Source organism: Gobius niger (assembly GCF_951799975.1).
Source record: "Gobius niger genome assembly, chromosome: 10".
Lineage (NCBI taxonomy): Eukaryota > Metazoa > Chordata > Actinopteri > Gobiiformes > Gobiidae > Gobius > Gobius niger.
This window is the reverse complement of record NC_136861.1, coordinates 28,090,706-28,103,554: the sequence shown is the minus strand read 5'-3', so window position 1 is coordinate 28,103,554 and position 12,849 is coordinate 28,090,706. Positions and strand designations below refer to the sequence as shown.

At 42.5% G+C, this 12,849-nt stretch overlaps 1 protein-coding gene across 2 annotated transcripts; it reads left to right on the top strand.

The window, feature by feature from the left end:
- Positions 1-166: 166 nt before the first annotated feature.
- On the top strand, positions 167-12,849 carry clcn7 (chloride channel 7). 2 transcript variants are annotated; one of them, XM_079565125.1, is made up of 25 exons: positions 167-399; positions 1,761-1,838; positions 2,726-2,791; positions 2,900-2,965; positions 3,247-3,379; positions 4,401-4,510; positions 4,976-5,056; positions 5,135-5,197; positions 6,036-6,119; positions 6,250-6,343; positions 6,420-6,484; positions 6,593-6,709; positions 7,044-7,098; positions 7,187-7,247; positions 8,120-8,261; positions 8,336-8,429; positions 9,096-9,268; positions 9,591-9,642; positions 9,720-9,847; positions 10,901-10,986; positions 11,062-11,194; positions 11,835-11,894; positions 11,963-12,139; positions 12,378-12,458; positions 12,540-12,849. In XM_079565125.1, the coding sequence occupies exons 1-25, from the start codon at positions 274-276 to the stop codon at positions 12,624-12,626; spliced, it is 2,412 nt and encodes an 803-aa protein (XP_079421251.1). In that variant the 5' UTR covers positions 167-273; the 3' UTR covers positions 12,627-12,849. The 2 variants fall into 2 exon arrangements, with proteins under 2 accessions (XP_079421251.1, XP_079421252.1); XM_079565126.1 differs by lacking the exon at positions 1,761-1,838.

The following is a 12,849-nucleotide window of genomic DNA, read 5'->3' as shown; positions in this document are numbered from 1 at the left end:
ACTAGCAAGAACATTACAATGGCAGATAATTTTTAACCCACCAAATAAATTTAAATCATATCTGTCGCTTTTCAGGGCTGAACATGAGTGAACTGAACGCTCCATTTTGCTGAGACTGCAAGTCCCAGAATCCAACGCGCTCGGCTTTTTGGCCTTCCGCGCTATCCGTAGACGTCACGAGTTACGGGGATGATCATGGGGAGTTGAGGAAGAATAACAAGTCGCCACTGCAGTTCATGCATTTGCCAAATTAAAAAGACTGCGCGCAGAAACATGGCCAACATCACCAAGAAAGTGTCGTGGTCGAGTCGGGCCGATGACTCTGCGGCGGCGGCGGCGGCGGCGGGAGAGGGGACGCCTCTGCTGAACGGCTCCGAGCAGCCCCGCTCCTTCAGACAGGTACAGCCTCTGGGTACAGCCCATTGTACAGCCGTATGAGTGCAGCTAGCATGGGCCACAGCTGTTAGCGCAGCATCAGCAACAACAGCCCCTGGGTCTGGCTGAGCCCGCTTGTGTTTTGAGCATGTCTGATGGAAGCGGCAAACGCAAAGCCCACGAGTCTTTGTGATAATGGAAATGTGATGAGAGTGTGGCTATAATGACTTCTGTGAGGCTGTAAGAAGTGCCTGTCATGGAGATCAGCACTTGACATGTCTACTTTATCTGTTAGCGCATCATCCCAACATCATGGGACATGGCCTTTCAGCAGAATGTCAGTTTGCAATTAGAGCTAAAGGATTTTCGATTTTCTAATAGAAAACTCGATTTACGATTCGATACGATTCCCATTTAAAACAAAAATAATAATAGTAATGCACTTTATCTGTATAGCGCTTTTCTAAACAACAGTTACAAAGTGCTTTACAGAAAAACATACAAAATAAATAAAATACATTATGAATGCAATTTCTCAAACGCCTTACAATATATAAATGTGTTAAGCAACAATTTAAATGTTGTAAAAATTGTATAAAACGAGAGGGAGTTCCACAAGGAGGGAGCACGAAGCGTTAAAGAGCTGTCTCCTCTTGTGACCATTTGTGAGCTGGGCAGTGCAGCCTCACGACCCCTCCTCGGGCAGGGGTAGATGGCAGATAACCTGGCGCCTGGCCATTCAAACATTTGAAAGTCAGCAGCAACATTTTTAATTCAATCCGGAACTTGATGGGCGACCAATGGAGTGAAGCCAAAACTGGGTTGGGTAATGTGCTCATGGACGAGCTGCAGCCGATGTACTCATTTGGAATCAAGGCCAAATTACTGCTGGCTGTAAATACATTTTAAATACATATATATTTATTGTTTTTAGTTAAAGTGCATCAACAAACACAAAAAATAGCAAAGGCAGTCACTGTGCAGTGTGTAGTTTTTGCCCAGCCCTGTCTGCAAAAACTGATGGTTTTAGAGCCATATGTGTCCGTATGTCTCTTGGTCTTGTGGCTCTTTGGATTACTTGTCTAAAGAATATGCTTTATAGTCCTGGACTAATCTGTAGTCGGTCCTCATTTAGACCCTAGAAAGTCCTGGTTTAGTCCTGGTTTGAACCTGGTCCATTCCATACGGTGTAAATATATTAAATGGGCATCCAACTTCCTGTCCCTGAGTTCACCCCAGAAACTCGATTTTGTAATTATTCAGCCTTCTTGAACTCTTGTCAAGCTGATTATCGTGTTCATGAATGAGTAGACATGGCTTTTTTTTTTAACTGTCGTGGATTAATGGGTCAATGGGATATATACATTTGTCTGTGTGGCCCTCAGCACGCTGCAGGTGGCAGTTTATTTCAGATAGGCAGACTGACCACGGTGGAGTTGGAGGAGGAAGTAACAGCAGACGAGGTAAAATCCAGCGAGACGCCTCCCATCTTCACGCTCTGTTTACGTCCATCGCCTACTTCAGCTAAGCCTTTTTCAGTGTCCGACCTGTAGCGTCTTTCCTGCTTGTAGCCCACTCTGTAGAACTGAGCTGAACCTTTGATTACACATATGCTGACATGTGTCAGTATGTGGCTTTGAGCCAGACTGCTATGTAACCTAAAGAAGTGAACATTTGACTCATTCAGTGTGTGTGAAAGGCACATGACTGGGAAACCACTGTCATCCCTGCAATGCGTCTCTAATGTACTTGATTCATTCATAGATAAGATCCATGCTTTTGTAAACATCACAAAACCTTGTGTTTTGTTTGAACAGTTACTTTACTCAAGCTAAAGAAGAAAAAAATCTATCCAAACACACACAAAAATCCAGTTTTTGCGTGACATTAGGGCAGCACGATGTGAGAGAAACATTGTGGCAGACCTTTGTGAGGTTTTACCGCGATAACAACGATATGTTGAGCAGCCCTCTGTAAGATCATGATAGTTGGTCTCTCTAAGTCAGTCATTAACAGATATTTAAGATGGGTTTTATTGTTTTGCATGTGATCTCCATAATACACCTTTATGTCTCCGTCGACAGCGTTAGACATTTTTGTTGCAGTTCCGCTTGTTGGTTTTGTGCAAAGTCCCACCGCACGCTGCATGATGAGAATCACCTGTCGTAGCTGGCTGTGTGCACTGCATGTTACCGCTCGCCTGCACTGTAGGAAACACCTTTACCAACTTTACTTTACAGTATTGTGGAAGCACTTGTCTCTGGAGTATATTTGTCTAAAACAAGCTGATTTCTGTCCAGCTGTGTGCTTTTATGTACTGAAATGTGCCCTCTGTTTCCTTTTAATACAGGATTCTTTAAGAGGACAAGCCAGAGAAATCCCACACACTGAAAAGCTTTTGTCACTTAAATATGAAGTAAGTCTCTGTCTGTATTCTCTGCACTATTAACTGTTACAAAAATAAGACGATCTTACAAGCATATGAGAAATTTGCTGTTAACTTTATTTCTTTCCATCTTTTCAGAGTCTGGACTATGATAACATTGAGAACCAGCTGTTTCTTGAGGAGGAAAGACGCATGAGTCACATGGTGCGTAACCTCAACAGAACTTAAGAATTAAGTTAACACACTTTTTTACTTATCTCTTTCACAGATCACATATCTCTGTCGGGTTTTATTACTTTTAAAACCTGCTCGCCCTGTAATGTAGACATGCTCGTAATAGTTGAGCAGTTCCTATTTCAGTCATCTCTGCGCGAGTCTCATGTGTGGAATAAACTAAATCTTTTCATTTCAAAACAGAAATATGTTTTGTTTTTTTCTCTCAAGCCCTACGTTAGGTAAAGCTGTTCCCGCTTGTGTGTCCGTAGAGTTTCCGATGCCTGGAGATCAGTCGCTGGGTGGTTTGCGGCCTCATTGGCTTGCTAACAGGACTCATCGCCTGCTTCATAGACATCGCAGTGGAGACGCTCGCAGGCCTGAAATACGAAGTTATCAGAAGAAGTATCCTCATTTCATTTCCTGCTTCAGTATTCTCATCGTTAGCGCATTGGGTGTGTTATTCGAAAATCGCTTTACAAAATAAGCGTCCATTCCATCGTTACTCACCAAAAACAGCTTTCATCACCGATATAATAGCGCTATGTGACAGGCTTCTTGTTTTCCTTCTATTCAGATTTGCCAGGTTACAGTATCAGCGGCCAAACTTACCCAATAGTGGCTGAAAACCCGCAGACATTTGCAGCAGCTGTAATTAGTTTATAGTTTCTCGATGTCCTCTGACGACCCGGACCTCACCCCGCATTCTTGCTCTCACGTGAAGAGCAGCTCTGGATTGAAGTGTTTTACTGTCAAAATAGGGACTTTTATTAACAACTAGGCTAGAATTTAAGTGTCATATGATAAATTAACTTTTTTTGAGCATTAATCCAAGTTATTACGTTGTTCCCTTATCAAACAGTATTGCGTAAATGCTCCATACGCAATTAAGCGGCACGGTAGCGCAGCGGTTAGTGCTCTCGCTTCACAGCTAGAAGGTCCGGGTTCGATTCCCACCTGGACGGGGCCTTTCTGTGTGGAGTTTGCATGTTCTCCCCGTGTCTGCGTAGGTTTCCTCCGGGTACTCCGGTTTCCCCTACCACTAAAAACATGCACAATAGGCCAGGATGAATGATGTGTGTGAGTGAATGTATGGTGGTGTCAGAGGGTCCGTTGGCACAGACGTGTGTAGTCGCGAAAGCGCCTCTGACAGTCTCCCCCAGGGGAAACTGAAGCTACAAACGTAGTTTCCACCACCGGGTATGGAGTGAATGTACAATTGTCTCATGTAAAGCGCTTTGTGACTATATGTCTGTGAAAGGCGCTATATAAATAAAGATCTTCTTCTTCTTCTTCTTCATAAACTGCCCTATTCCCACAGACCTGGCAACCCTGCTTCTGTCTTGAAATCCTCTCTGTCCTTGGTCTAACCGGATGTGAGATTCCAGACATTGTAGACATTCCTTGACCCTTGACCCTCTGACAGATATCGAGAACTTCACAGAAACGGGCGGACTCTCGATCTCTCTCATCCTCTGGGTCGGGTTTAACGCCGCTGTCGTCATGTTGGGATCTATACTCGTAGCCTGCTTCGAGGTGAGACTGTGGTGTATTTTATAAGCAGATATTTGTGGAAAACGGACCATTGGATGCTATGAAGTTACATTTTGAGCTGAAAGTTGTTTATAAATTCAAAAAAATCAGGTACAGGGCCTTTAAAGTGTTAAGTTAAATTTGAACTCATCACTTCAAACCTAATGTAGTATTTGTAATTTGTCTGACTTGTTGCTGTAATCCTCTGCCTTCATGGCTTTCTATAAGAATATAAGAAGTGAGAATGTCCTACATTTAACCACTATATGTTGTTGAAGTGAAACTGGCAAAAAAAAAATCCACTTTGTGCAACAGTGGAAATAGTGTCAAAATTCTTCCTTGTTTTGTAGTTTCTGATTCAATTAATGTCCAGCAAATTATTTCGCCCTTGCGCCACAAGCTACAAACTTTGCTTTGAGTGGTTTTCTCCTTAGCGAGTTTACTAAACCGTAGATTTGTCGTCTCTAGCCCATTGCAGGAGGAAGTGGAATCCCTCAAATTAAGTGCTACCTCAATGGAGTGAAGATCCCGCGAGTCGTGCGTCTCAAGGTAAATGTTGCAAATGGAAGAACAGTCCTGACACCGCTTATAAATGTTGCTTACATCTTCTTTCTTTTTGTCTGACAGACTCTAGTCATAAAAGTCTTTGGGGTAATCTGCTCTGTAGTCGGCGGTCTCGCTGTAGGAAAGGTGAGTAAAGCAATGTCGTGAACTTTATAACAGTGGGTCACAAAATAATCCTTTTTTCTAAAAATACAAAAAGAAGGAACTGGTTTAGTAGAGTTTTGTAACGCAGTTGTAAATGTGTTGTAAACCAGCGGAACCAATGTGGAGGAAAAAGTCTGTGAATGCAAAAGGTGCAGATGGATAACAGGCTTCATGTTCATTCTCTTCCATGCTCAATCGTATTGTTAAAAATGTTCTAAGTCAGACATATTTAATTATATTTTCTACTTTATAGCAAAAATAAGTAAAAAGAAAAGACAAAATTAACTGTAACTTAAAGCTACACTGTGTAACATTGCACTCCATAAACAGAATAAAATACAAGCGTTCACTTTATTACAGATATTTTTGTCATTGAAAAATACCTGAAAATTAAACAAGTAAATATGTGTTTGTTGTGAGTGACTCGCCTCTCCCAATACCTGACTGTACCTTTACTGGGAGCGGGACGTCTCCAGCTCGTCTCCATGGAGATGTTGACTAAAGGCGGCCAAATATGAGTTTTAAGTAGATCAGATCCTCATCCAATTATCCACTGCTGGTCAGGCTGGTCATTAGGAGCATGTTTTGTATTACTGTATTATCCAAAATGTTACGCAGTGTCCCTTTAAGTTCAAACTCCTCCCAAACTGCAGACCCACTTTTCTGTGTTTTCCATGTAGTTACTTCATTTTAACATGGGAATTAATGGCGGCATGAATCCATTGTTTGATCCCTTGTTATTTGTAAAGTGCACCTGCTACTGAATTGTAGTTGCGTGTGTTATTGTCTCGTGTTGATCTTCATTCCTTAACTCTTACAGGAAGGTCCCATGATTCACTCGGGTGCTGTTGTGGCGGCAGGAGTGTCTCAAGGCAGAAGCACATCCTTAAAGAGAGACTTTAAAGTAAGAACCTGTGCCCTTTACCACACAAAAGCACATCTTTACTCGCCTTGTTGTACTTGAACAGTTGCTAGGTCAAGCATAACCGCCTTCTCAATAGCACAAAATAAATCACATGCACTTTTGTCTGCAGATGTTTGAGTATTTCCGCCGTGACACAGAAAAGAGAGACTTTGTCTCGGCCGGAGCTGCTGCAGGTGTTTCTGCAGCCTTTGGAGCGCCCGTTGGTGAATACCCACTTCTTTCTCACTAATCTGTCCCGTGGACCTTTGAGCTCGAGTAAATCTACTTTTCGGTCCACAGGTGGGGTGCTTTTCTCTCTGGAGGAAGGAGCATCTTTCTGGAATCAAATGTTAACATGGAGGATAGTAAGAGACACTGTTCAATAGTTTCTCCCTTCTCCTCGCCCTGCACCGACTGTCAGTTATAGTTGCTAAATCGCCTTTTCCATTATGGTGTTTTTTTTTGCCTTCCAGTTCTTTGCATCAATGATCTCCACTTTTACTCTGAACTTCGTCTTGAGCGTGTATCACAAAAAACCGGGCCAGCTCTCAAATCCTGGTCTCATCAACTTTGGTCGCTTTGAAATTGAGGTAGGACCAGTATTCATGATGCTCTGTAAACATTAAACTCTTTATTCCACTATTAGCAGAGCCCTCAGAACATATTTCGGTTAGGGGGTGCCGAGGGACAAGATTGTGCCCAAAACCGTACATTTTTATTATATTTATTGATATTGCCTACAATGCTCGAACTATCCACCAGGGCGTGCTGCAGCATCCTCGGCACCCTAGGTTCCCATGGCCTCGACTATTAGATACTTGTCTTTCTGAGATGGAAAAGTCATGGTTCAATCCTCTTTATGCTTTTGCAAACATAAGATTTCCAATATCTATTTATTGCTAACTAAATGTGTGCCTGTTTCAGTCACTGGAATACAGCTTCTATGAGATTCCCCTGTTCATTGCTATGGGTGCTATAGGTAAGTACAAGCTTCATTTTTTTAGACCCTTTTCAGTAAAGGTACCCAACACTTGACTCATTAAACTCTGTCTTTATTGTTTCTACAGGAGGATTACTTGGAGCTTTGTTCAACTTTCTGAATTACTGGCTCACCATTTTCAGGATCAGGTAATTGATCCAGAATGTAAGAAATGCGGGAACAGCTTGAACAGACTTTTATGTGAAGAGCTAGTTTGTGTCTAATGTGCCAACAAAAACAACATAGTGGCATGTTGATGGCTGTCAAAGGCTGGGTGGGGTTTTGGAGAAGGAAGTTTTCAATGGCACATTCTCAGAAAGAGCATGTCGTGATTAAAGTGTGAGAACTGGTCGAGTGACTGACAGGGAGGAGAACTTCCTGCAGCACAGTAACCGTAATGACAGCTGCGTTTTAAGCTACGCTTTTTCCTTGTGTTGAGCTTGAAAATGCCCTCATTTGTCAGGGGGACGGAGGACAGAGGCTCACCTTGCTTTTATTTGTCCAGCTTTTTATAATAGCTGTAGCGTTGTAGCTGTAGAAGTCAGTTGAACATTTTTCAAGCAAATGAAAATGACAATGAAAAAAAAAGGTTTTAAATAAAAAAAATGTAAACAATTTCCATTAATAAATTTAAAAAATGTAAAATGTCTTTCTCCCTCGGTTGTGTAGTCACATGAATAAGTACCTGTCTGGAAGGCTTAATCAAAATAAATCTTTCGATGTCTCATCTGACACATTCAATAACCAGAACTGGATCTGCAGCTGTAGCTGGAAGGCACTAGACAGATTTTCCTCAACACCTGCTGTTTTTGGCACCAGGGAAAGTCCAAGATACTACGTAATGATTTTATATATGTATGTTATATAAAAGTCTCTTATTAAAAGTAAAGAGTTTTTATGTTTTGTTTTATTTTTTTACATACAGTCAACAGTATCACAAACGCACAATGAATGGAAATTGCTGAACAATCTCTGTATAGCAATATTATGTAAAAATTCTGTGTCGTGTGTTTGGATTCAGGTATGTTCATCGACCCTGTTTGCAAGTGATGGAGGCTATGCTCGTTGCTGCGGTAACGGCAACAGTCTCATTCACAATGATTTACTTCTCCACCGACTGCCAGCCCCTGGCTCCTGAGAACAGTGAGGAGTACCCTCTTCAGGTGCTGAATCACGACAGTGTGTTATAGGTCATTAACTTAGCTGTGCTAAATGTGTGCTTTCCTTTGTTCTTCAGTTATTCTGTGCTGATGGGGAATATAATGCCATGGCCACAGCCTTCTTCAACACTCCTGAGAGAAGCGTCCGCAGCCTTTTCCACAATCAGCCAGGTCAGTCTGCTGCACTTACACTCAATCACAGACAATTTGGCACTGCATTGTTTGAATTGTTGAAAATAAAGCTGATGGCTTCATGTTTGACTTAGTTTATTACCTTGCCATTAATCTTTATTTATTCGGCCGAGACGGTGCATGTTAATGAACGCACACGGGACACATACATGTAAACAGAATTGTGGCCATGGACTAATGGACCGTTGTCCCCCAGTCGCACTCTCAAGCACACTCTCCTTAGCCTATTGTACATGTTTTTAGTGGAAGGGGATCCGAAGTACACTAGGAGAACATACAAACTTCACACTAAAAGGCCCCGTCCGGTCTGGGGATTGAACCCAGGACCCCCCACCCTCCCTGTGAAGCATGTGCACTAACCGCTGCGCTACCGTGCATAACAGAACAAAAAAAAAAACATTGTTTACACTTTCTTTGTTTATCTGGCAACCCAACTGAAATGCCATGTAATTATCATACGTAAGCACTGCCTAGTTGTACATACATTATGTCCAAATCATTTTTTTTTTTTCAACTTGAATTACTCAACAGTTATCTTTTAGTATGTCATACTTAATTAAGGGTGTAGTAGGTGTGGCTGTGATGCGTTACGGAACACACCTTTGTTCCTGTGTCTCATCTAAAGCCTTTGTCTGTGTCGCCCAGGTTCGTACAACCCTCTCACCCTGGGCCTGTTCACCCTCACCTACTTCTTCCTGGCCTGTTGGACCTATGGCCTGGCGGTGTCTGCAGGGGTCTTCATCCCCTCTCTGCTCATAGGGGCTGCCTGGGGGAGACTGTGCGGCATACTGCTGGCATCCATCTCCTCCTCCGGCTCGGTTAGTCTTACACAAAACCTAGTCATCCAAAGATGCCGTTTGTGATTTTTGTTGAAGCATTAAGAGATTCGTAGTGCTCATTTGAAACTTAGAGCATTGACATCTGAGACAAGACTGCAATAAGAGAATCACATGCTTTTCAGATGTGTGTAGAGGTCTAAACTACAAAATTAAACATGAAAACCCAAAGTACCTCTTAAACAAATGCAGTCTTTGTGATTTGTTAATTAATTCCGCAGCCCTGATATTTAATAGAATCAAGCTGTCCTTGAAACATAATGTACAAAAGGTTCCTGATTGTGGCTTTACCTGTTCTCTGTAGCTCTGGGCTGACCCTGGTAAATACGCTCTGATTGGAGCTGCAGCTCAACTGGGTAAGTTTTGAAACAATTATGCAAAGTAATATTCATTTATATTTACTTCAACATGCCTTCCTCTTGTCATATCGCAGGTGGCATTGTGAGGATGACGTTAAGTTTGACAGTCATCATGGTGGAGGCTACAGGAAATGTCACGTACGGTCTCCCGATCATGCTCGTGCTGATGACCGCCAAGATCGTCGGGGACTACTTTATTGAGGTAAGCAAATATATGCGCTGTACACAACGCGTATTGATGTGACCTTCTCCCGAGCAGGAACGGGGAGTGATGTCTATGTCATTTCAATACTTGTACTAGTAAAAGCACAGATACTATTGGTTAAATAAGTGTTTGCTGTTGAAAATGCTAATGTTTTCAAAACCGAAACTACAATTCCGCTTAAATACGAAAACACAAAAAACCTGTTACCCTCTGTACGGCAAGATGACGGGGACAAACCTCCCTTGTTGTGAGTCAGTGAGACTGACGTTACATGAACAGCGCCACATACTGTTCTTTGCATTTCAATGCTTTTAAAATTACCAAAGCATGCAAATACTTTTTACTTTGGTGCGTTTTATAGAAATCTAGTGAAATAGAAAATATTCTATAGATTTTTCCAATATGGTGGAGCAGGCTCATGCAACATTTGTCCTGAGTCGTCCCCGTAACTGTATTTTTTGTGAAAGGATTCTGAATCGATGCAGCCTTGTAATCGGGATTTAATAATTAGCTTGCCTTTTACATGGGCTTTTCTAGCTATTGAATTTTTTTTTGCGATTAGGCAATGGTAGATATACAAGGATTACGTGGTGGTAAGATACCTAGACATGTTTTATAATCCACAAACCCGCAGACTGCACTTACTGGTGCTGCAGGTAGACGTGTCCAGGTCCAGGTAAAATCTTTTTTCCAGGGTTAAATATAACGTAAATTGTCCAGGAAGAGCGCCCAAAGCAAACGATGAGCCTGTACGTGAGCCCAGACAGCGGGTCACAGATGGGTAAACTATAGCTAATATAAATTACTTAACCTTTCGGCTTCCCCTTACTTTATATTCATTAGCAGTTATAAATAAAATGAATTATAGAAACGTAATAGAGCCGATAGATACAAACAATTATTAGATTATTTTTACCAGTAGAAAATACATTTATACGATTCATGACATGACAATACAACAGAAGTAATTTTGAGATCTGAACTGTTTCTGAAACCTCTGTTGGCATTCCTTAACAAAAGGTTTGCAGTAATGTTTTTCTGTGTCCTCAGGGTCTTTATGACATCCACATCAAGCTACAGAGTGTTCCCTTCCTGCACTGGGAGGCTCCTGCCACCTCTCATTGGCTCACGGCCAGGTAAAGCTCTGTCTTGAAACAGTAAAGCGCCGCCCTCATTCTTTCTAAATTACCAAATCTCTGGCCTTTATCTAGAGAAGTGATGAGTTCCCCAGTGACCTGTTTGAACCGGATAGAAAAGGTCGGCACCATCGTGGACACGCTGAGCAACACCTCCACCAATCACAACGGCTTCCCTGTGGTCATGCAAGTCGCTGGGAATGATGAGGTGCGTCATAAAATAGGCCCGACTTCCTCCTTGAGATAAATCTAGTTTGGAAATGTTTAGTCGTGACTCAGAAGGGAAACTACTGCTGTTAAAGCGGACATATTTAAAGTGGACGCTATAAGCATTCTGTAGAGCAGCTCAGCATTTTAGAAAGCAATGGAAACGTTTGTTTTGATCTGGATTTCAAGTTGGCTCTGGAGCGGAACAGAAAAATGGAAACAAGGTTTAATTTTTAGCTAACGGTATGCTAGCAAACCAATTCCACCATAAGAACACATGTCTATAAATCCAGTAATGATTTATAGACTTTGAACGTGTGGAAAACGGTTCCAGGTTTGATCTTTTGTGTCAGAAAAGTTCCAGGAAAGCGCTGTTTACACGGTTGTAGACGAAATCGCCTCAGGAAAGAGCATTGTTCGCACGTTCATGAATGAAGTGAAATATTGCTCTAGAGTCTAGATATGTTTCCAATGAGGGAACAATGGCTAAAACATTCCCTATTAGTTCAGTAAGTACATTGAAGTCTATTAATAATTGCTGCCCATTATCCATTAGAGAATTTCCACAGATGAACTCACACATTTGGCTTTGGCTGTTTATTTTTGCTAATCCGTGTGTACTTTGTGCCCTCGTCTCACAGCCAGCAAAACTGTGCGGCCTCATTCTTCGCTCTCAGCTCATTGTTCTCCTCAAGCACAAGGTATGAGCGCACAATGGCACGAGATTAAAAAGAGCTCCGTCTTTTAAAATGGCATTCTCGCCGCGCAGGTGTTTGTGGAACTGGCCCGGTCCCGTCTGACGCAGAGGAAACTCCAGCTCAAAGACTTCAGGGACGCCTACCCGCGCTTCCCCCCCATCCAGAGCATCCACGTGTCCCAGGACGAGAGGGAGTGCATGATGGACCTCAGCGAGTTCATGAATCCCACACCCTACACTGTCCCACAGGTAGTGCAGCGTAAACGACAGACATCCCTATGTGGCTGTTTTAGGTTCTAGGTTCTACTGCCCTCTGCTGGTTCAGGCCCCTGTTTATGACGTTTATGATCATTATCAGAAGTCCTCTTTTAATCAGATAATGTTTTGACAGTACATATTCCTTTGTTGTTCTATCTAGAACCTTCCTCGAGTGGTTTAGGCAATACGAGAACATAAATCTAGTAAAATCACTTCTGTCTTTTTGCAGGACACGTCGCTTCCCCGCGTGTTCAAGCTGTTCAGAGCGCTCGGACTCAGACACTTGGTGGTAGTTGATGACGAGAACAGAGTAAGTCAAATGTTTATAAACCAAGTAGTTCATAGTGCGAAAGCGAAACTCATCCGTCGTGTGGTTTTGTCTCTTGTGAAGGTGATCGGACTTGTGACGAGGAAAGACTTGGCCCGATATCACCTGGGGAAGCATGGACTGGAGGAGCTACAGCTGGCGCAGACATAGCACCGACAGACCGATAATAAACTCAATTCACCCGATGCCGTTACGCTGTGGTCCGCCAGCTATGCAGAAAAGTGAGAAGACGGTACAAACTCCCCTGAAACGAAGAATGTGCGGCTATTTTGTCAAAGAAATAACCATTCGACGCCACCAACGTGGTCATTTAAAGCCGGTGAGACGTAACAGGGTTTGACATTAACACGAGCCAAACACTGGGACATTTAAT